We start from the raw sequence: 25,424 nt of genomic DNA on the forward strand, positions 1-25,424 counted from the left end.
CATATGGGGGTGCTTCAAATACAAAGTTACAAAGTAAATAGCGTACAAAGGTTGTTTGTACATTGTGCAAAGTTAGAATGAAATGCTAGTTCACATCCCTAACCCTGGGGCTAACCCGCCCAAGTGGCCCAGCTATAGGTTAAAATAACCACCCTGATATAGCAGGCTACAACCGGCCCTGACTAGCCTAAATTATGAATGTTGTGCAACTTAAAGGTTGGGTATGGGATTTGCGAAACGCAAGCAGATTTTGAAAAAACACAACTCAAATGGTCCTACAACGCTGACTCTGACTCCACCCATTCCAAGTACATGGACGCGCAATCATGCACGAGCGCGAACACAGATGCGCGAGAGCGAGCCATTAGCTAGTTAGCTAGCTCCAGTAGCTACCGCAGGATAACAACAAACAGAAGCTTGCTCTGTTTGTACTTCTAACTCAGTGGCTGTACGTGGGTTATTATAACAGTTTCAAGTAATTTTGCAAAAATGGCCAAAAAAGAGAATTCCATACCCAACCTTTAACTACAATGAACAAAAAATAAATTAATATAATAAAGGCCTAAGTGCAGTTTAAGACTTCTTTGTCATTGATGAAATAATAATGAAGTAAAAACAATAGATGGAAACTAGATAAAATATGAAAATTTCCCCAAACCTCTTCATATATGAAACTTATTTTAAAGTTATTACAGTGCAGCCCTTTCCTTTTTTTTTCTTTAACGCTTTGTCCATAAGTCCTCAGTTGTTAGCCCAATCTAATGTTATTTGGTGAAACCATGTAGTTTAACTATCTTGAAGATCCTTTTAATCAAAGCAACTTACTGTGATTCTCCTTGTGATATACCTTATGAGAAGGTGTATTTAGGTGACTTAGGGAGGCCTACAGATGTTGAGGAAGATGTAGGATTTGGGGAATTAAGGGATGAGGACTGGTAGACAGGTGTTTGTCTTATTGTCTTATGCAAACTCAATGCGTGGTAATGGCGAGATGCCTCTGAGTCCTCCTTCCCAGCCACCTGCTGAGAACTGTGATTCTACGTCTTCGGACGTAGAATCAATTTGTTTTTTTGCATATTATTTTGCATTTGGCTAAAACCCTCCTATAAAACACATTTTGGTTATTGTTTAATCAAAGTCCCTCAGATATTTATCGGACAGGAAGGCTTGGAGTTCATTCAGAGGAGGAGGATCAGCTAGGATGTTCTACTGGGCCCTGCTGTTACATCTCAGTAAGTCTTTCTTACGACTTTTAAATTCACTTTTCAACCACACTCTGAAGAATTAAAAACAATAATTGTATTGTAAGATGATAGCCTGAATATTTATGCAGCTATCTAAGGTGTCAGCCATAGACATATTAGTTGTCTGATGTTCAGTTAATCTTCCAATTGTTAATAGTTATTAAACCTGAGCAGTTATTGTAGTTATAAATAATGTCAGTTGTTCCTGAGGTATATCGTTGTCAAGATTGCATGCATGTTTTGATGAATTCAAGCGTGCCTCCATTCATATATACATGCTGCAAGAATGCATCAGATATAGGCAATATACATACATACACAAACACCCAAACACAAGTAGACAACTCTAATTGTTATTAGACAACTCAAGAATGATCAGCTGATGCCTTGTCATATTTGTTTTATTTCTACTCAGGTTTGCTTGTCATCCTCTCAAATGCTGAATACCTCAATGGTAAGGCTGTTTCATTGATTCATTTGAATGTGACTATCGTTAATGTGATCCATGTTGTTGACGCCATCACATCAATGCATCCAGGATCCTGCAACGGCTACACCAACCTGACGGATCCATGGCGCAACCGCGCCTTTAGAAGAGCAGACATCCGTGGCGACCCAAGCAATGACAGACTGTTGGTCAAAAAGTGGTGGAGATTCACAGGGATTGGTGGAGATAGAGCCAGTGAAATTTGTGAACATAATGCGGGTACCTTCGGATACCCATGGAATGTGAAGGTGACTTATCCAGTCAATGAATCCCTGACACCAACAATGGGATCAGCAGGCAGATACCACTTTGGATGCCACAATGACAAAATTTCCGTTGAGTGGGTGATCTGTCCGGGAGGCTTCCACGTCTTCAGACCACTTGGTGCTGGGCCAACGCGTACCGGCTTCGCTACCTGTGAGAACAGAATTGTCTACGTTTACATTCTCCCCTTCATGATTTACAGTGTCAAAATAATTGTTAAAAATAACGATTTTTAACGACTATTGTGTGTGTGTGTGTGTGCGTGTGCGTGTGCGTGTGTGTGTGTGTGTTTGCACTGTCACCATTCAGATCATTCTGAGTGTGGTCTAGACTCCTGCGGTCCCCTTGCTGAATGTACCAGTACCCCTGTGGGAGGCTGTGTTTGTGTCTCTGGGTATGAAATCCCCCCTGAGCACATTCCTGTTAATGGTTCCTATGGCTGTGTTGGTGAGCTCCATTGGTCTCTCTTCAGTTTAGTTTATTTGTGTTTTAGCTAAGCTTGATTAAGCTTGTTTTACTTTAGCTTGGTTAGTTTAGCTTATCTTATCTTAGTTTACTTATTCACTGCAGGATGAGATCAGCACGTTATAATATCACATTATTAAAAATGATGACGAAGATGATGATGATTCTTATTTAGTGTGTAGTTGTGTAAATTATGCCTGTTGATTGTCCGCAGACATCGATGAGTGTGTGAGAACTGCTGATATCTGCGGTCCGGCTACCATATGCACCAACGTCAATGGAACGTACAACTGTACCTGTCTGCCAGGATTCAACGACACTAATCCAGCAGAGAAACTAGGAACGACTCCCTCCTGTGAAGGTATGTAAGATCCTCCTCCTCGTCCTACAGCTTTATGAAATCAGATATTATAATAGCATGAATAGAATTGAATAATATTCTCACACTGGCGGGGGATGGGTACATTAGGCGAGGCAGACTTTTACAATAAAGATCGTAGTGTGGGTTTAAATTGTTCCGCTAACTTCAAGATTGGAACCAAGCTCATATCGGACCTCGCATGAAGGCCTAGATCACATTGAAAGCGACCTGAATGATCCAACGATTTACGGTCATTATAGGCCTATTCTTTAAGGGTATATCATTAAAAACACAAGATATTCAAGAGTTATTGTAATTCTTACGTAGGGAGTAAAAGTATATCCAGTAATTTAATCAAGATAGTACGAGTATAATAACTCAGAATAATTGACCGGCCACGACAAAGTAATGTAGACCTAATGTCTTTCGGGCTATTCGTATTATTTTGTAGTTTCCTAGGGATGGTTGCTTTTCAACAATGACAAAAACAGCCATAAAATAAGAAGCGACCAGTATTGCGCTTTAATATCACTCAATTAGAAACACTTCTTTTATAATGTTCACTCCCTAAAAGTGTCTGTTCTTGACTCTCTTCGCAGACATTGACGAGTGTCTCGAATACCCCTGCGGTGAGGGTGATTGTAAGAATATCCCAGCAAGTTTTGAGTGTAACTGCCATGTGGGGTATCGGCTTGTGCCTACTGCAGCTCCACAATGCCGAGGTCTGTAAAAAACACTCCAACACCAGCTCCAACCCCCAGGGGGACAATATCCCTGTGATATCAACACGGCCGTTATGTTACCTGTGACGTTCAACATTGTAATACGTTTGCATTTCTGGACTGATTTTGGTTGGAGTTGAGTTCTGTTTGTTAAGATGTGTTTCTTCCTTCCACTTATTGCCCCTTGATTAGATATTGACGAGTGTTTCAATTCCACCGTCTGCGGCCCTCGTACCAACTGCACCAATGTTCCTGGAAAACATATCTGCCAGTGTGAGCCGGGATACATAGCCACCGACCCGTCCATGGCCCCTGATGAGGACAACACCTGTGAAGGTAGCTAGTCACGCAATCTGCTGAATGAACTTCAGGGGAACGGCAGACTGAGAGACGTGGAGTAGCTCCCCAGGGTGTGGTCTTGGTCAAACTCTGGACACTCTGGACACTCAGTGCTAAACTCGCAGATTTACTTAATGTAAATTCAAGACACAAGAAAAACTTAAACGCACAACATTTACAAACACTAGGAACACACAGACGGGGGGGGGGGGGAGGGGGGGGGGGCTGTGGCCTGGAGCTAAACACACAAGATGCTGTTGAAGCATTCGGGAAGTCAGGATAAGAGAGAGCTAGAGAACCACCAACAATAAGATGAAGGGAATAAACACACACACACACACACACACACAGACACAGACACAGACACACAAACACACAAAGACCAGGGCAGGTAACAGACTTTGCAGGAGCTAACGTGGCCAAAGGTGGATTATTATACATTATGCTGTTGATCACTCAGATCTGGATTCGGTTAAATTAGCAATGTGAATAATTGACTGTCCTTTTACGCATAAAAAGTATATATTCCCAGGTAAACAAGAATGGTTGTGTTGTGAAGACCTTAGAAAGAGCCCTCTATATCTACATAGAGAGCGGTCATCTTCCACGGATCCGCCATGTTTCTACAGCTCTAGAGCCGATTTAATTTAACAATCAAGATCTTTTTTTAGAATTTATAATCACTTGCTTTTTCTTAGTCACCCACTGTAGAATTGTCCTACTTTGTCTGATTTATAATTCTGTGGATTGTGTTACCAAATACAGTGGGTGTACCCAAACCAGCCAATGATGGATACATTTTACAGAGTCAGCAAATATACAAAAGCAAAGGATGAATGTGGTCATGTTAATATGTTTTATGTCTCTGAACAGATGTTGATGAGTGTGTGGAAGACGTCCCCATCTGCGGCCCTGAGGCCGTCTGTAACAACACAATCGGGGCCCATTTCTGTACCTGTAACCATGGTTACCGCCTCGACCTCTCAGATATGATCGCCAGCTCTGAAAATCCATGCAATGGTGTGTGGTTGGTCTTTCCTTGTCCAATAATGTTGTGCTTGTACTGGCCTGATTCAAACGCAGGTTGGGTTCGACCAACCTGCTGTCTTCTCCACAGACATCGATGAATGCAGTGAGACGGTGGATCTTTGTGGAACTAAAACCGTGTGTACCAACGCACCAGGGACCTTCGACTGCTCCTGCCCTGATGGCTATTACCCCTCAACGGGGGTCATTTGGGAACCTGATGTCACGTTCTGCCAAAGTGAGCAGACCGACTTTTTGAACATATTGTAGTTAGGAATGCACATCTTCAATTATGAAAACAACCCCAAGAGAGTGGTAGTTATCTTGCATCGAGTGTAAGATGCATATGATATAAAATCTTACATTTCCACAAAAATTTGGTTATGATAAATCATCATAACATTTGCATAAACATACCAAATATATTTTGGAGAACATTCAATGTAGACAGAAATGAAGCTGATTAAATCATGACAAAACAAAAATCCTGTTCCATCTGTAGTAAGATCATTAATGGGCTTAGACCACATTAAGGATCTTCAATATTATTATTATTATTATTGATAGTAATTCATAATAAGATTTTGTCTTCAACAATAACTAAATAGGTCTTCAGGACATTCTTGATGCGATTGAACCTCCAGAGGCAAGTACTGTTTTTTTTACAAGAGTAAAATTGTTAACAGAAAAATAATAACTAGTTCGGGAGACGCATTAGTACGACGATTGAAAAATTAGCTATTCTTAAAACTGTACGAAAAGGAAAAGGAAAAAGTTTGAGCAGGGATTTGTGTCGCTGTTTCAGGGACAAACAAAGGAAAGAGCGTTTCTTGGAAATATCGCCCAACAGCTGAAGGATAATGCAGGCGTCATTCTGTCAGAAGCGGTCAGTGTATGCAAAAACAGTTAGTTAGTTCACAGTCTCTCAAGACAGATGAGTGGCGTCTTTTTCTTTTGACGCTCCAGCCTACATGTCTGTTCTTTAGGGAGCCACGTTTTGGGTGAGGGATTCAGAAACCCAGAACCAGATCCAAGGTATTTCAACCAAGCACGATGCAGAGTTAATTTTCATTTATTTACATGAAAACCTTTTCCAGGAAATTTACTTAGAATTTGGCAGATACTGGCTGGGGCTACTCATCAGTCTTCAGAGACTACTTATTTCTCAAACAGATGACCTGATTGGGGTTTCAAATAATAACACAGGATTATACACTATTAACAGTCTAATGACATCGGCAGTTTGTTTCTTTGCTTTTTTTTCAGACAGTCAAAAATGGCTTTTCTGCATCAATGGTACGTTTTAATATTATGTTTGTCAAATCCGTTAATTCCCTTCAAGAACTTGTCACCCAACTATAGCAACGCTTTCCTTCTGCCCCAGGAAGTGTCAGGTGCTAACTCTAAGTCGCCCAAGGCGGTGACCAGTGATGGAGATGCAGATACAGGCAGTGTGATCCTGGACATCTCTGAGGGTCTGGTTTCTTCCCTTGTAGAACCCAGCCAGAACGGAACCAACAAAACGCTCCAGACTGCAGTAGTAGGTAGGAAACGTGCCACCAAGACATTAGAGCTAGTACCTAGTCCCTAGGTTGTTGGAACTAGGTACTGGGAATGAGGCAATCGGAACTATGGTAAGGCTTGCTGGATCACAATCAACTCGTTTATTGCCTTTTGTCTCGGTAACTTTCCCTCTAGATTTGAACATACAGACCTTCAGTCTTGGAAGCAGTAATGGAGAGAGTAATGTCCTTTCGGTCAAAGGAATCAGCATGGAGGTCAATCTCGAGGCTCTGGCACAGGACAACAATGGTGAGGAATAGTGACCCCCTCAGCTGGTTGGGTGGAAGAACTGAATGTGACCATCAACCTTATTTACCTGCGGCCATCTTGGATTGTTTAGTGGGGCAACCTTCTGGTATATTTGAGGACAATGAAATGCGATCGAAATGCATTGTAAAAAATCGTTCATCGTTTCCATATATTGTTCTTTGATTGGCAGTCGTGAACATACGAAGTGTGAAAAACATCAAATCACTTGTATCGTGAATTTCTGTTGTAATTCATGGATACTGTGGTCGCTTTTAGTCTGTTTAATGAAGAAAAAAAAAGTACAAATGTGAAAATAACCCTGCTCAGAACATTTTATGGAGATTCAGAGAAAACTTTGGACTTGGCCAAATGTTCTTCTCATTTATAAAACTGTGCTTCGGATCGTTATTAAAAGTGTACGTATGCCCAAAAGCCAAGTTTTGAGTGCGCCAAAAAATATTCAGACTTATAAAACCCTGCGTACCTCTAAGCAATCTTTGCTTTATAAATCACAGAGTGCCTACAAGTGTGCGCAGCTGAATCAGCTTCACATTGCGCCCTGTACACGCCCCTTTTTAACCATAAATGGTCAATAAAAATGACCTCATGAATGCGTTCTGCATATAAAACAGTCTCAGATGCAAGTATTATGTCTTGTCGGAAACAATGGCAGAAGGACTGAGAAAAGCAAAAAAGCTAAATTTCACGGAGGTTGAAATGGAGACACTTGTGGGTGAGGTGGAGGCCCGAAAAGTAGTTTTGTTTTGGGGATTGGGATTGGGATCACTAAAAAACAAAAAGCAGAGTTAGTGGCAACATGTTGCTGCAGCAGTGAACTCTGTCAGTGGCACGGAGCGCACAGTCCCAGAATTAAAAAAGAAGTGGTCTGACATAAAGGTACCTATTTTTATGTACCAATAAATCGTTATGGTCCCTGAAGACCCTCTCCCTCCGAATCCTGCCATTTGCATGGTCCTCCAGCAGTGCCATGGTGCAGCATTACGCACAGGGCTCACCGCTGTATTTAAAGGCTTACGGTAATAAGACTGACCGAGAATACCTTGGATAATCAGTTTGTAATCACCCACGTAAAATGTTCTTGAACATAACTCCTTTTTAATGCCTGATTTGTCATGAAAAGCATCCAGAGGAACGGACAATAATGTAACGATTGTGATGAGGAGTATGTGGCACACTATGTATGTAGCCTCTGTGAAGTCACCCAAGGGTTTACACACGACCGTTGTGAAGCCGTAGATTAGCTCGATATTTTTACAACCAGCAGCCAAATATATATGTTTGGCACATTTATGGAGGGAATTCAATGGCTGTGTTGCAGTATACTACGGCCAAAACATCTCATCTCATCTCATTTTCGTCCGCTTATCCGGGGTCGGGTCGCGGGGGGAGCAGCTCAAGCAGGGGGCCCCAGACTTCCCTTTCCCGGGCCACATTAACCAACTCTGACGGGGGGATCCCGAGGCGTTCCCAGGCCAGTGTTGAGATATAATCTCTCCACCTAGTCCTGGGTCTTCCCCGAGGCCTCCTCCCCACTGGACGTGCCTGAAACACCTCCCAAGGAAGGCGCCCAGTGGGCATCCTTACCAGATGCCCGAACCACCTCAGCTGACTCCTTTCTAAGTAAAGGAGCAGTGGCTCTAATCCGAGTTCCTCACGGATGGCTGAGCTTCTCACCCTATCCCTAAGGGAGACGCCAGCCACCCTTCTGAGAAAACTCATCTCGGCCGCTTGTACCCGCGATCTCGTCCTTTCGGTCATCACCCAGCCCTCATGACCATAGGTGAGGATAGGAACGAAGATCGACCGGTAGATCGAGAGCTTTGCCTTGCGGCTCAGCTCTCTTTTCGTTACAACGGTGCGGTAAAGCGAACGCAATACCGCCCCCGCTGCTCCGATTCTCCGGCCAATCTCACGCTCCATAGTACCCTCACTCGCGAACAAGACCCCGAGGTACTTAAACTCCTTCACTTGGGCTAAGGACTCGTTTCCTACCCGGAGTAAGCAATCCATCGGTTTCCTGCTAAGAGTCATGGCCTCAGATTTAGCGGTGCTGATCCTCATCCCAGCCGCTTCACACTCGGCCGCCAGCCGATCCAGTGAGTGCTGAAGGTCACAGGCCGATGATCCCATGAGGACCACATCATCTGCAAAAAGCAGTGACGAGATCCTCAGACCACCGAACTGCAACCCCTCCCCACCACGACTACGCCTCGATATCCTGTCCATGTATATCACAAACAGGATTGGTGACAAGGCGCAGCCCTGGCGGAGACCAGCACCCACTGAGAACTAATGAAGCTAATAACGCCATCAGTATGTGGCAGAAACGACCACACGGCCAAAACATATCAATATTAAATCTTAGCAACTTCATAATGAAGTAAACCTCAACCCCAAAAAAGTATTTGTCGTTTTTTGCAGGATCGGCAGCAGCTGCAGTCCTCACCCTCCGTGACATGGAGAGGCTTCTCATTCCCGGCTTCTTCAAGACCGAGAACCAGACTGAGATGAACTCTGACATCATCACCGCATTCCTACCCAAAACCAAGCACTCCAACTTCTCCCAACCTATCAACTTCACCATCCAGCACAAGAAGGTGAACCGTCTGACAGAATGCGCCATCGTCATCAACTCATCCACCAATCCATCTGTAACTACATCCATGTATCAACAGCTCCATCCATCCACCGTCCCATCTATCCATCCACTAAAATATTATACCTCCATCCATCATCATCCATGAAGCAATATCAGTTCTTTACTGTTTGCTTTTTGCATCCTCAGAAATCAGAGGCTGGCTTGGTGACCTGTGTGTACTGGGAAGGGAAAGACCAGACGGCCGTGAAGGTGGATGCCTCCACGGGCGAGGAGGCAGAGGCCAGCCGCTGGTCGGTAAATGGCTGTTGGGTGGCGTACTCCGATGAGAACTACACCATTTGCAGCTGTTCCCACCTCTCCACCTTCGCTCTCATCCTGCAGATCGGAGAGGTACGTACCAAGCAGCCCAACCTGAGGTGGTTCAACTGCTCAATGTATTGTCTTTGTTCTCTGTGGACGCCGTATTTTCCTCCTCCAGCTGACAGATGCGTCTTTTCTACAAGAGAGCCAAAGGAGCAGGAAGGACAGGGTTCCATCCCTGCGTTGTTTGATGCAGAAACTGCTCCAACGTTGTGACACATACCACTACAATACAGGTCCCTAATGCAACAATCAGTTTTACAGTAGAGATCTCAATATCTGAAGTCCGTAATTTTCTTTCCGAGATTTCTGTCAGATATACTTTCGTAAAAAGAGTGAATGAAAACCATCCAAACCAATCTCACTTTGGCCCTTAGATTCCTCTAGACTAAACGTTCAGCAGACAGCGTTGTCCGTGTTGTTTTAGGGCCAAATTACAAACGGTGACGATTTTCGGCAGATCGACAATATCCCGATATTTTCACCAGCGTCACGTTTTCTTCTCTTGTTCGTCACCAGCCTCCTCCAGAGGACCCCTTCCTGGAGTGGCTGAACAGAGTGTGTGTGACCATCGGCCTGTTCTTCTTTGCGCTGGCCATCGTGACCTTCCTCCTGTGCAGCTGGAATGCCAAGATCAACAACACGGCCCGTCTGCACCTCTGCATCAGCCTCGCCTCCTCCCACTTCCTGATGCTCTGGATGGACCGATACGTTAACAATAAGGTGTTTGTTCACACAGTAGGGGAACAGATCCACCGCCTGGGAGGATATATGCTCTCCTCATGATACCCTGAGGGCAACTTAGTGTTGAATGGGAGGGAGGGCATTCTTATATTTTGAGGTATTGCCTTATTAGCGTTATATTTTACATGGGCCTGACAAAATGGTATATTGATGGTATATTATACCTTGAACCTGGTCGTCTCTGTAGGTGGCTTGTAAAGTCATGGCCGGCGTGCTCCACTTCCTGATTCTGGCCAGTTTCTCCTGGATGCTCCTGGAGGCCCTGCAGCTCTTCCTGCTGGTCCGGAGACTTTCCAAGGTCCAGGTCATCCAGAGGGACGGCCTCCCCACACCAGTGCTGTACCTGATTGGCTATGGCGCACCGTTTGTGATTCTGGGCGTGTCTGCCGCGGTGTTCTCTGATGGATATGGTGCCACAGACTCACAGGTGTGAGTAGCATTGCCAGTGACCCACACACATATGACCATGTGTATCTATAGTAGGGCTGTCACTTTTTATTCGAAGTTCGAATATTCGTTCGAAGGTGGGGTGAAAAGTTCGAATTCGAAGTGTAATTCTCCATTCGAACTGTAAAAATGCGCTATAAAGAAGAGAGCGGCGAGTGGCTTCTCCTCAATAAAGCGGCCCTCCTGGATCCCCGCTTCTCCCGGTTAGTCCACCTTTCCCCTGCACAGAAACATCTCGTGACTGAAAGCCTCTCACACGAGCTCACTGAAACAGAGACCGAAACTGATCGCACACGACAGGGAGAAAAGTCCGCTGCTGCGCTGGGCGCGATGGGCAGCCTGTTTGGGGCCTTATACAGCACGGCTGACACAAGCAGCTGCAACGGTAACGGAGAGCTGCGAGACTACTTGTAATTTTCTTTCCGTAAGGAATAAAAAGAGCAGCATGCCGTGTTGGAGGTCGGCCTCACAGATTGTCCGTTTATATAGGCTGTGTGTGCCATGGACGACATGCGCTCCGCATATCGCGCTCCGAGCAGTTATTATTAATGTGTAAAAGACAGCCGCACTTGTGTGTCGGAGCTTCCTCTTGTTGTGTTTACAAATGTGTTATCAAAGATGTGTTTTTATCCTGTGCTGTTATGAATTCAGTAGGTATACGTGAGGTATACGAGAGCAACATAAAAAATCAAGACTGTTGTCGTGGGGGGGGGGTCGAATGTATTCGAATTAATTATGGACATTCGAAATTCGTTCGAATTTCATTTTTGGAAAAAGTGACAGCCCTAATCTATAGTTACGTATATGACATACACGCACTCTGTTCTTAAAACTGTGTAGGTGCTGGCTATCCACAGAACGCAGTTTCAACTGGGCTCTGACAGGGCCTGTGGTCGCTCTCCTTGGTGTGAGTACATTGGCTTTATTTGTATTTGTATTTTTGTTACACTGTGGGACATAATTCAGCACAAAGCATTAGCAACAAGTAATAATAATAATAAATATAACCGCAAGCGGTGATTAACGGGGTCCGAGCTAAATGAAAAGTCAAGAACACACTAATGGAAGATACATAAATATGACATATAATTATGAAGGAGAGATGTTGATGTTCCCCTTAATGCCATACTGTGCCTCGGCTTTCAGGTGACTAGGCTGCATAGCAATGGCTGAATGTCATGTTCAGCTTGTTCAAAATTGTCTATTCGGGATTCAAACTCCCAAACTAAGGATCACCAGTACAATACATTATCCCATTGAGCCAGTGACAAACCTGAAATGTAGCCTCATTCACATGGTGAAAATGTCTATTGATAAGCACACAACATCCAGAAAACTCCAATGCCGTGTTCCGATATCCATACTTCCATGAGTACACTTAAAGGAAGTACACTATCCGCACTCACTAAGTGCGCTAATTTTCAGATATCAGTGTTGTACCAAATCGAATACTCCGCGGTGCACTAACCGGAAATTACGATCATGACTGCCGCCGCGGCTCCTCCCCGGAAATAAATATCCCTTTTTGAACGGTGAACTCTTTACGCCTAGCTGCTATAAAAGGCTATAAAAGCAATAAAAACGACAAAATGACTCTTAACTCTTAAATTAATGCAGGCTACGTGGAAAATGCGCCGACTTTGCCTCAGCCTGGGTCCGCCCTCTTCCGCCACTAAAATGGCTGCTGTTGTGAAGCCGTAGATTAGCCGTAGATTAAATCGCGATCCACACTTCGCGATTTGACCGTTTTGAGTACACCATCCGGGTCCTTTCAGTACACTTATTTTCGCCCGATCTGAATCGGAACGCCCTACATACTCAAACTTAGGCTAGTAAGTACGGATAGTATGGATATTGGAACACGGCACAAGCAAACATTTCTCAAATGAATTAAGGGCTTTCTTAAAGGGGTACTATGCAACTTTGTTGGCTTAATTTACCTTAACATAACAGGTTGAGAGTAGAGCTGTCAGTTAAACGCGTTATTAACGGCGTTAACGCGAACCAAATTTAACGGCGTAAAAATTTTTATCGCGCGATTAACGCAATTACTTTATAAAAAAAAAAAAATTTTTTTTTTTTTTCTTTGGCTCAAAACAATGAAGCAGTAGCCTGACTGCTATGTTCAAATGACTTTTGTTCAAAGCAGTCGTTCAATTGCACTATAGGCTCTTTTTTTGTATCGTCCTGTTTTGATCAGTGTATATGCCAATGTTGTTATCAATAAAAAATCATTTGCACAAGGCAAGCCGATGCACTTCACCATGTTGATAAGAGAATTAAAATGAGAAGAATTATGGGACAAAAAAATCAAGGGATATTTAGCATAGAAAAATAATTTGCGATTAATCGCGATTAATTAGAGTTACTATGACATTAATGCGATTAATCACGATTAAATATTTTAATCGCTTGACAGCTCTAGTTGAGAGTCATTGTGATGGTTCTATAACACTTTATGGGTCGATTGGTCGCTGTTTCGACTCCCCTAGAGCATCTTGGCGGAAAAAGGGAATATGCAAGTTTCTGCAACCCGCCGCCCACTCTCGCGGGAGTCTCGGATCTCGCGGGAGTCTCGGATCTCACGAAGCAACAAATTGCTTTACGGCACTACAGACCCACAAACACAGAACCGCTGTTGCATATTTTCTGCAGTATGCACGAGTTTGAAGCGTAGACAGGCATGACAAAAACATCCATAAGATCTCCCCCCAACCAATTACCTTTTTATTAAAGGTGCTTAATAAATGCATTTGATTTTGATTAGCGCTTTACAGACCCATACAATGGACAGGGTGTTTTGTACGGTCCTTCACCGTTGCTTCTTTACCCATAAAAAGCTACAGTCAGTGTTAAATTGCGTTGATTTACCTTTGAGAATTTCCTATTATAGGCTGCTGTGCAAAATGCTGTTTAGAATGAATGTTAGTATCAAGAAAAGAAAGACCCACCGTTGGGGGGAGATCTTATGTTTTATTTATGTTTTTGTTATAATGCACACGTGCATGTTGCAGAAAATGTACAACAGCGCCCCCCATGGGTCACACTTTTCGGCGGGTTGCAGAATTTGGTGTAACACCGGCTCGATACAAACACAAGTAGCGAAGGGAATGTATGAAGGTATTATTGTAGCAAAAGTCTTTAGCACCTGAAACTGCAGAATTGTAATGCGTACACTAAAGCCACAGTAAATTTGAAGACGTATATATTTATTTTGCATGTGTACTCTAAAGTCACAAACGTGTAACAGTACATTTGTAGTCGTAAATATTTTTTGATACCATTGTAAACACAAAATAGGGTCTACAGGTACGCACATCTGTGTTACAGGTTCACAAATCCTTTTGCTACAATTATTGCAGCGCAGTTGGTGCAAAACACACCCGTGTTTCATAATCTGAGAACATGCCCAAAAGGTGTGCATTCGTAAACCCAAATTTGAACTAATGTATCAGAAGTTGCACATCTGTGAAAAATTTCCTCACGAATAAAATGATAAAGAACGCTATGTTAATTCAGGATTTTAATGAGCGAGCACAAATCCATTTTACAACTGCTCGAATCTGCTCCTGCAAGTCTCAGCTGTGGGTTTTTCTGCAGGTAGTTTTGCAACACGTCTAGGTGGTAAATGTGCAGCAAAAGTATTCGTATCCGTAGATGCCAGAGCGTCCGTGGGCGGGACAAAATAGTTCCGCCCATAATTTCCTAATCCAATGAAAATCGCCGGCAGGGATGCATTTCTCAAATTACACTAGGACCCACCGCGTGCCAGCCATGGAGCTATAAAGATCGCAGCATACTCTCGCAGGTATCTTACATTATGTTAAATGAAATGACTTAGTTCAACTGAATTCCCCCCAAAGTATTGCATTAACATTTCTGAACTTATGTTATGGTGACTATTAAAATACATTGAAGGACATTTGCGGCATGTTAATGAAATACTTTGGGGGGAATTCACTTAAACTAAGTCATTTCATTTAACATAATGTAGGATATCCACCTCCGTTCAGTAGGACACCCTCTTCACTTCTCCAGAAAGAAACGTATCCCGCGCAAAGAAAGAGCAAAAATGCTGCTCTTGTTGTCATGGCTACCAGAGTGGACGCTGGTGTTGTTTGTTCGCCGCTTCTCTGATCACGACTTTTTTTTGATTTTTGTGACTGATAAAATAGTTTTCCTGTGCTTTTTTTTCACTTGTATTTTTTCACTTTTAACAAGCTATTGTTACGAGCCCTTCCAGTTTTTCGGGACATTGATTTTTAGCCTCACCGACGTTGTTAGCTGGGTAGTTAGGCATCTAGCTGTTTCTGACGTCTATCAAATGTCAATCTTGCCTCACCGGGAAAAGAGCCATCTGGTTCCAACAACCTATATCGCCTTGCCGGACAACTATCAGCCACTCGCCTCCCGATCCCTGCTAGTGGGTCCCCCTCGCTCATCTATCTAGTGGCGGCTAACGCTAGGCTGTTCCGTCGGCCAGACCTGGTCACATCCATCCTCCTCACTCTGCATGGTCTCCCCCCAGTAAGTATTTTCCCTGGTCCATCTCCTCCTGTCTTGCCGTGGGTAATCCTGGTCTACACCGCTGTCATCCATCTCTGTGCACCGGGCCCGCGGCTAGCCGCTATCGCTGAGCTGTCGCTCCCTCCGCCCGGCAGCATCATGCTCACCTATTCGCCTGCACAGCTGTTTGGTATTTTCAACTACTCCCTCCCATCATCCATCTCAGTCATCAAACAACTTGGACTCCTACGTTGTCGGCGTTACATCCACAGGAGCTCCCGCCGTGGATTTGTTTTGTCCCAGCACGGTCTCTGCGTCCCATTCACCTGCACGCTCCGTCACGCCCCTACCACGTCATCAGGACTCAGCTGCTTCCGGACCTTTCAACGCTGCCGTTAGGCGGCAGCTCACCAGGCAGGTGAGCTCCCCTCTGTCCTCCTGCACAGCTATCCTGACTAACCTCAGACCTCTCCAGCCTGCCCCGATCCCACCCCCCTCTGGCTGCGTCAACTTTGCCCTCCTCAACACTCGTTCACTCCCCAATAAAGCCCCCATCATGCATGAACTCATCCTTGACAATAACCTCGACCTCCTTCTTCTTACTGAAACCTGGCAACAACCCAATGAATTTTTCTCCCTCAACCAAGCATCTCCCCCTGGTTTCAGCTACATCGCCAAACCCCGCCCCTCTCGCCGTGGAGGTGGTCTCGCCGTCATACATAAAGAGACCTATTTGATTAAAGAACCCACCCTCCCTTCAGTAGTATCATCCTTTGAATTCATTGCTTTCAAAGCCCCCTCCGCCACAACAGTTATCCTCATCTACCGGCCACCCAAACCTAATCCTTCATTCCCCTCTGACTTCACTGAACTCCTTACACTAGCATCAACCCTCTCTCGACCCCTCCTCCCTCAGTAACTACCGCCCAATCTCCAACCTCTCCTTCCTCTCCAAAACCCTTGAACGCATTGTCATCACACAACTCCAATCCCATCTCCACGCCAATAACCTTTTTGAACCCCTCCAATCTGGCTTCCGCCCCCTCCATAGCACAGAAACCGCTCTCCTCAAAGTTCTCAATGACCTCCTCACCTCTGCCGACTCTGGTTCCCTCAACTTCCTCATCCTCCTTGACCTGAGTGCAGCCTTCGATACTGTATGCCAAACCATCCTGCTCACCAGACTCAGCAACCCCGGAATCGAAGGAACTGCACTGGCTGGCTTCACTCCTACCTCTCCGACAGATCTCACTTTATCTCCCTCCACAACCACACATCTGCCACAGCCACCGTCACACAAGGCGTTCCCCAAGGTTCTGTACTTGGCCCCCTCCTCTTCATCATTTACCTCCTCCCCCTTGGTCAGTTACTCCGCCATTTCTCCATGGACTTCCACTGCTACGCCAACGACACCCAGATTTACCTCAGCACCAAATCCCCCCACAACCCCCCCCTCTCCCACATTGAATCCTGCCTGTCTTCACTCACTCTCTGGATGCAAAATAACTTCCTGAAACTTAACAGCAACAAAACTGAACTACTCCTCATTGGCTCCAAATCAACCCTGAGTAAACTCGCAAACCCCCCCACACTCACTATCGACGGCACCACGGTCTCCCCCTCCCCCCAGGCCCGCAACCTTGGCGTAATCTTTGATTCCACCCTCTCCCTTGAACCCCACATCCGCCACACTGTCAAAACCTCCTTCTATCACCTCCATAATATTGCAAAGATCAGATCCTCCCTCACATCCCACGCTGCAGAAAGACTCATCCATGCCTTCATCTCCTCCCGCCTTGATTATTGCAATTCACTCCTCGCCGGCATCTCCACCACCTCCATCAACAGACTCCAACTGGTCCAGAATGCAGCAGCCCGTCCCCTCACTCACACTAAAGTGTGGCACCACATCACCCCAGTCCTCAAGAATCTCCACTGGCTCCCCATCTCACATCGGATCCACTACAAACTCCTGGTCCTCACCTACAAAGCCCTCCACCATATGGCCCCCCCATATCTCTCTGACCTTCTCTCCCTCTACCAACCCCCCCGGGCCCTCAGATCCTCCTCAGCCGGTCTCCTCTCCACCCACACATCAAAACTCCACAGCCTTGGTGACAGAGCCTTCTCCAGGATATCTCCCAGGCTCTGGAACTCCCTTCCCCAACATATTCGTGACTCTGAGTCCCTCACCATCTTCCAGTCCCGCCTCAAGACTCATCTCTTCTCCTTTGCCTACCCCTAGATCACTCCCTATCCCTAGCCACATCAACTCAAACTTTTTTCTTGTTTATCTATTTTTGTGCCCCTATGTAAAGCGCTTTGAGTGTGAGAAAAGCGCTATATAAATTGAATCTATTATTATTATTTTGTGTTTACAATGGTATAAAAAAATATATTTACGACTACAAATGTACTGTTACACATTTGTGACTTTAGTACACATGCAAAATAAATATAAACTACTTCAAATTTACTGTGACTTTAGTGTACGCATTCAAATTCTGCAGTTACAGGTGCTAAAGACTTTTGCTGTATTGGCCAATATTTCTCAAATGGAACTAAGTAAAACAAATTCTGTTCACTGATTTTTCTGAGGTTTGGTCTAAAGATTTTATGTGGCGATTTTGGTGAATTTTTGATTATTTTTGTAGCCTGTGAATCTTTTTATCATGTTTAGAGACTGACCGACAGAGAGGCCAGACACGAGTCTGTCTCGTCCCCGAGATACAGGCTAAATCCCCGAATACAGGTTCTTGTTTAGTTAAATCACTAGACCGCTATTCGAATGCCTCAGATTTTTCTATAAGTGTATATCCTACATCATGTCATATGTCCGGCTGGCCATATAATGCAGTACCCTGCACGAGAGCTGCTAGTTAGCACATATTCGTCGGTAACAGAACTGTTACGATACATGAACCTCCATTATAGCTTTAGCCATGTTATAACTTTGGTGTAGTTCCCCACTTGTAAACATGTTTGTAAAAAGTATTTCTTCATATTTTTTCTTAGTTATAAGCATTGGCAAACAGCATTGTTATGAGGCTTGATGACCCAAGATGGCTCGGCCTGCCTGCCCCGATACAGCCACCACCCACATCCGAACTTGTGCGGGTATAAGTGTCACGAGGAAATCCAGAGAACCCTCAAGAAGATGTTACACATTAGCCGTAAGGCAAAAAACAAACCATGAAGAACTGTCACTTGCATTTCTTTCAATGTCCAAAATAAATATTTTTCTAACCGAAGTGTGTATTGTTGAACAAAGGAAAGAACGGTAGTGAAAACATCTGTTATTTAAAAAAATGGAAACATTTTAAAACCATTTACAAATATATTTATTTACAATGTTTATTTGCAGGCATTTACACCTAAACGTGAATGTGTCCCTAATCTTCCAGACACAGCATCTGCCTTGTTCATGCTATCGTTATGTATTATGTTGGCCAACACTCGTTCTGTTCAACAACCAAAGAAAACACAATTCTAATCTAGGAGATAACATCTCCCCGTTAACTATAAAAAAGGATGGGTTTATTGTTACACATACACCCTTTCAAAATGTATAACCTTGTCTACTCTTTATGAACATCTACCTAAGACATGGCATACGCCGGCTTCTTTGAAAACAAATGCACATGGCTAGCGTAGAAGTGGATGGGGAAGGGTCGTCAACGAGTTGTTAAGACAGTGTTGTAAAATATCTCCTCCGAAGCTGTAGGGGGAGCTCAATGCAAGTGCAAACCAAGAAGGAAGCGAAGAAGTAACCAAAGTTGCATAGTTCACCTTTAAAAGCAAATACCTGAAAAATCTTTGTAATCCTGGGGAAATTAAACATTTGTTGTCAAGAACACTGACGGAAGAAATATTAATATGACAGAGTTCATTATGAAGGAAAAATGATTAACGAAGAAGTTCCCCTTAATGCCATACTGTGTCTTGGCAGTCAGATTCTTGGAAATAAATGAGCCAGAATGTTGATTGCCTAATGAATTTCAGGTGCTGTTCAATGTTGTGTTTCTTAAATTAGTGGCAATGACAATGTCATGTTCAGCTTATTCGTAATGTTCTTATCGGGATTCAAACTCTCAACTTAATGATCACCAGTACAAGGCATTATCCCATTGAGCCACTGACATTCCCGAACTGCATGAAGCCTCATTCACATTGTGAAAATGTCTATTGAGAAGCACACAACATCAAGAAAACTCCAAGCTCACATTTCACAAGAGAATTAAGGGCTTTCTTAAAAGAGTACAGATCTGTAAATGTGCACTGTAAATGGTATCCACCTGATGATAGCCGTATGGTTAAACACCAACAAAATGGTCATGTAGGCAAAATGGTTTGCGACTGTGGAAGTTTGGCTTTTCTATGAAATTGTGGCAAAAGTAAACATTTTTAGAGCAGAAGACCGGGGTGAAAAAGATGCATCTGATTTTAGAGATTAATATGATGAAAGAATTTTGAGTCCAGGTCTATCTCGTCAGGAGAAATAAGGCTAGTTCATAATTTTTCTAAATAGAGCCACCTTTGGGTGCAGTACCACAATTTGGGTTTATTAGTAGTGGGGGGTATTGGTATCCACCTAATAATAGTTGTATGTTTTTTTATAGAATAACAAATTGGTCATGTAAGAAAAATGGGCCAACTGCTCAAACTTTATTGGCCAATATTTCTCAAATGGAACTAAGTAAAACAAATTCTGTTCACTGATTTTTCTGAGGTTTGGTCTAAAGATTTTATGTGGCGATTTTGGTGAATTTTTGATTATTTTTGTAGCCTGTGAATCTTTTTATCATGTTTAGCTTTAATATGAAATTGTGTTTTTTTATAAAAGCGTCTGATTCTAGAGATTAATATTCTGAAAGAATTCTGAGTCCAGGTCAATCTGGTGGGGAGAAATAAACTTAATTCATGATTTTTTGGGGTTTATTATACACATTTACAGAATTTGAGAAAAAAAAAATTACAGAAACAATAAGGGCAAAGCAACTTCGCTGCTCGGACCACTAATAATAATATCTTTATTGATATAGCACCTTTAAAAACAATAGTTTACAAAGTGCTTTGATATAAGAGAATTAGGAAGACGACTTCGCATGAATGCAAGTCTATACAAAAGTTTTGTTTTTTTTACTGATTCAGCAACCCTTATCGCCAAGACTTGGTATTCGGTAAAGCAGTAGCAAAGCATGTTTTAGTTTATTTGCCATGGTCGTTGTCAGGTGAAGGTTTGGCCAACATGTTGAATAGATGTTGGCCAACGTTCTAAAGTATGTGTTTGGTGGGGCGCTGTGCCAGCATGAGAGGTCCAATGCTTGTCTGTGCCCATTCCAGGATTTCCTAGAGATAATGCTGTAGGCTAATATGTGGGCTCATCTAATATGTGCCTTTGTGTCATTCAAGATGAACTTGGTGCTGTTCTGTGCCACCCTGGTGTGCCTGAGGCCCACCCTTGCCAGCATGAAGAGTGACGTGTCGCAGTCCAAGGACACCAGGTTCAACCAGACTCTGTTCCCTCTGTCTGTCCGTCTGTCTGGCATTACGTAAACTGGAACTATTCCAGCCAATGAGGGTGCAGTAACGTGTTTGGTCCAGAGGGGGCGCCCTGTACCTGATCCACTTTGCTCTTGAACGTCTCTGCAGGTTGATCGTGTTCAAGATACTGGCCCAGTCTGTCATCCTGGGCTGCACTTGGGTCCTGGGTCTGTACCAGGCCAACCTCTTCTTCCAGGTGCTCTTCATTCTGCTCAACTCCCAGCAGGGCACCTTCCTCTTCATCGTGCACTGTCTGCTCAACAAGGAGGTGGGTCCAAATCAGGAACACTTGTTATGGTTCATCTTTATACAGGACAGTAAGAACAGGACAATGTCAATCCAACTGGTACATTGATAATGGTGATATGATTAGCAGTTCTATTTTCACTATCGATTAGAAAGTGACTACAAAAAATAGCCTACAATATGTCATCAAGATACGATTATTGATGATATTATCGTTAGTGTTAATCCATGTTATGTTGTTGTACCTCCAAGGTGAGGGGAGAATACATCAAATGGCTGTCCTGCTCATTCGGGAAATCTGGAAACGCTGGAACAGCGGTGAGGGGCATAGACAAAAAATTAAATACATATTTAAAAATTACAAAACTTGAATTCTACATATTCACAAGCCTTGAAACCCACATATAGAAAGCTGTAAGGTCTTGCAATAGAGTACTAAAGTGTGACGTCACATTTACATGGCAACCGATTCACGTTCTACACAATGCCACACGAACATTTTATAGAAAAGGAAGTATTTTTTTGCGAATTGATTTGCGAGTTTTCTTTACCAATGATGTAAGTAATATTTAGATTGGGCCAATTTACTTTTACATTATAAACGTAATCTTTCATGCTAGCGCAAACTTTTCCTTTTGGGGAATACATGAACGCCTCGACATGTTTCGATTGGTAGTGAATTTAACCTCTTGAAATTGATTTATTTTCATTTTGAAAGAAACAACACATGGAAGCAATGGAAAACGCCATCTCTCGTTTGGTTGTTTAGAACTGAAAATCCGGTTGCCAGGACAACGTGACGTTTCACTTTAGTACTCTATGAGTAGTCTGGCTGAACGGAAGTGGACAGCGTCTATTGCTTAGCGGCCGATTTGGCCGCGACTCCTCCCCTTCCGGTTGCTGGCGTTACCAAGTTTTCGAAATTGTTTGTGGAACTAGACATCAAATCTTGTTTAATTTTAATATAATGTAATAACTGATTACTGACTATCTGATTTCATTACAATGGTAGGACCACAACATAGCCTATTTTGACATTACCTTGGAAAAGCCCAGACTCTCCCCGGGGATTCTCCCCGGGGACGATGCGTTTGCGGTCACGACTATCGGCGGTTGGTGTGGATTTGGCGCATCGTTTCACTCTGACGGCGGCATGAGCGTTTGACATGGATTAACCAATGAACCGATCCGTTCCACTTCACAATAGCTCCTACGGTATTTCTTTAGTAGTGTTCTACAAGAACCACATATAAATGTTAAAACGTCGTTCGTTTTTATAGGTCCCGTGAGCTCCTCAAGGGCCAAAGTGTATGGTGGCTTGAAATCATCGTGACAAAGAATCAAACGATGTTTGTTCTTTTTATCTATAAAATTATCTCCACATAGGCGACATACATCGTTAATGGTTTTTTGTGGCGTTTGGGATTGAGCCATTTCTGACAGCCTCTGAACGTCAAGAAGTTCCGTCAAAATAATTTCCCCCCCGGCACTATTTTGCATGGACACCGCTGCTGCTTCCCGGGCTTAGCCCCGCCCTAGACGATTGTGATTGGTTTAAAGAAATAAAACAGGCCCGCCCAGTTTCCCAACGGATAGACGGCTCGAGGTAGCGTGGCTCCAGACCATTCTACTTGCTGTAGTTTGGTCTGGCTTTGCGAGACTACTCTATGAGTAATGAAAATGGCCCAACTCGAGGGAAAATATCACTGGACACAATTGGATAACACTACGCCAATCAGAAAAATACAAGGGGTGATGTATCCAGAGCCCCATAAACTAAGCTACCAGTGGAGCTAACCGATAGATTAGACTCTTGCCGTATACGGTCGATGAAACAGCAAAAGTGTCATCCTTGCAAAGGAGAGCTTTGAGGAAAAGCCAAGTCTAACTATTTTATTGTAGCGTTTCAAACAACTGCTGTTCGTCCATAGCCATCTTGCAATGTTTACTGACTGATTCCGGACTGATTCCCTCGCAGCGCTGTCATCCTCTGTTTAGCTCGCTTCTGGCTCGCCAAATCAGATACGCCGCTGTGATTGGTAAATTGGAGGGAATGGGAATGGGAATGGGAATTGGAGAATGAGAATATTATTCGTCCCAGAGTGACAACAGTCATTTTATTGTATTACTATTGCATTGTGATAACAACAACAAACATTATATTTTCTCATTTCAGAAAGACTTTCATTCCGGTTCAAACAACATGGATGCCACTGAGGAGCAAGAAAATAAGTGATGGTGAAAAGAGGAGAATAAACAAAGGAAAGCAATGGATGTAAAATAATGACTTAGATGAATGTATTAATAACACATGTAAACACTAAGAATTACTGTTCCATGTATCATGTGTAGGTCCCTTTTTCGTGGCAAGGGCTTTATTTGTTTTGTTATACCCAACCTTTTGGCTAGTAAATAAGTAAGTAAAAAAAGTGTAAAATCTCCTTACTTCTGAGTTGGATATTGTGATGTACAAATACTATACCTAAGATCTTACAACTACATAGCAATTAAGGGATAACCCAAAGATTATTCAAATCAAGGTGTAGTTCCCAAGTCCTTCGTCCCAAATCGACCACAGAGCCAAGATGCATCGTTTAATCCTTCATTCTCTTGCAAAATACCCAGACAACAAACCCCATCCCCCATCCATGGATCACTGTTACCCTGTTGTTAATTCATCACAAACAACAGTACAACAAAACACATGACAAGTGGTGGACGGTCCTACCTGAGTGTACAAAAAGGTGGAACCCCTGTACCCCCTAATGGGTTATTCGGCTTAGCTCAGGAGGAAGAGCCGATATCTGGTAACCGAAAGGTTGCTAGTTCCTCCTATCTCAGTTGATGTGTCCCTGACCAAGCCACTTAACCCTAACTGCTCCTGACGAGCTGTCTGTCACCTTGCATGGTCGCTTTGGATAAAAGCGTCTGCAAAATGCCATAATTGTAATTAGTGATGGATTCAATGATTATTTTCCTTGATTCAATCCGCGTCGGTAAGTTCGCCAAAAAAGAATCCTTCAGATTCGTTCGTTCTTTCGAGTTGCCGGTAGCGGTGAAGTCAGTCAGACTCGGCTCCTCCCTCGTTCTCATTCTCAAACGATCGTGGTAGTCGGTCATCAATCAACACAACGTTAGCCTACAACTTTAACCAAACGCAGCGGGATAGTAGTTGATTATTGGATGTTTAACATATCAGCAAGATAATAGACTTGATTTAGCAATGATGCAATGGGAGTCCCGGGTCCCGGGTGGAGAACGAACCATGAAAGAACTAGACAGATTGACAAGACATTAAAATATTTGATTAATCTGACATGACACAGAAAATACAAAGACAGCATGCATTTACCATTTCACTGATATTGAATAGTATCATTGTACGCTCGCTCAGTAAGCCTCTTCTCACCACTCACAGTAAGTGAACGAACAGCGATTCAGCGACTATGGGTCTGAGAGGAGTCGAGTGTAAACAACACAAAAATATGACAAACACTGTGACTATGAATGTAGTTTTAAAAATTTTACCCATCATATCTGTGAAAGAGCGAATGCAATGTTAAATTGCAGATTACTTAATACCATCAAGCCCTGGGTTGTAATGAGTACAATGAGTTATCAAGATCTAATTTCAAGTAAAAAAGGGATATCACATATTTAGAGTAATCGTTTGATAAAACGGATTCCACCTTGTTCTCCGTGCAATAAGAAGTACTTAACCTTATGTAAGATGCATCCAGACGCGGTTTAACTGCAGGAACTCACCCAAGGAACTAGGAACCTTTGACGTACTCAGACTTTGTATTATTGTTTGTATTAATTGTTGTCACTTTCTGTGTGGTCCCCAGGAAGACTAGCGACCACTTTGTGGACGCTAATTGGGATCCAAATAAAGGCTTTGCCCAACTTCCTCAGGCGTGAACCCCGCCTTTTGGTTTACTGGTCTCTGTTGCTGACGACTGAGTATGAGGCTACAGCGGGACATATCTGCATGATTCTGCAAGGATGGAGATGTGGGGAGCTCCTACTCTTTTTGACCTTCCTGGTTGTCACGCGATGTAGGTTGGGATCCCAGGCTGTAACTGGAGAGTGGGGTGTAGAGAAGATGGCAAGGACCTTGATGTGTTGCCTTTGGACTGGTGGCGCTCTCTCTCGGTGGCGGCTGGTGTAGACCAGTAAACCTCCTGTGTATATCCAGGCCATTCTTCCTTCTTGGTGTAGGCAACATCTGGATTGT

General features: G+C 43.5%; 1 protein-coding gene across 1 annotated transcript; it reads left to right on the forward strand.

Moving 5' to 3' along the window:
- Window positions 1-1,966: 1,966 nt before the first annotated feature.
- Window positions 1,967-25,044, forward strand: LOC115557044 (adhesion G protein-coupled receptor E1-like). The gene is given in 19 exon segments (XM_030374603.1): window positions 1,967-1,979; window positions 2,675-2,821; window positions 3,421-3,450; window positions 3,736-3,879; window positions 4,756-4,902; window positions 5,000-5,146; window positions 5,517-5,554; window positions 5,714-5,846; window positions 6,303-6,452; window positions 6,607-6,720; window positions 9,163-9,359; window positions 9,536-9,730; window positions 10,220-10,423; window positions 10,632-10,873; window positions 11,732-11,798; window positions 20,810-20,901; window positions 21,050-21,209; window positions 21,440-21,505; window positions 25,036-25,044. Coding segments are annotated over 19 exon segments (2,295 nt in total).
- The last annotated feature ends 380 nt before the right edge of the window (window positions 25,045-25,424 follow it).

This window comes from Gadus morhua, chromosome 2 (genome assembly GCF_902167405.1).
Source record: "Gadus morhua chromosome 2, gadMor3.0, whole genome shotgun sequence".
Lineage (NCBI taxonomy): Eukaryota > Metazoa > Chordata > Actinopteri > Gadiformes > Gadidae > Gadus > Gadus morhua.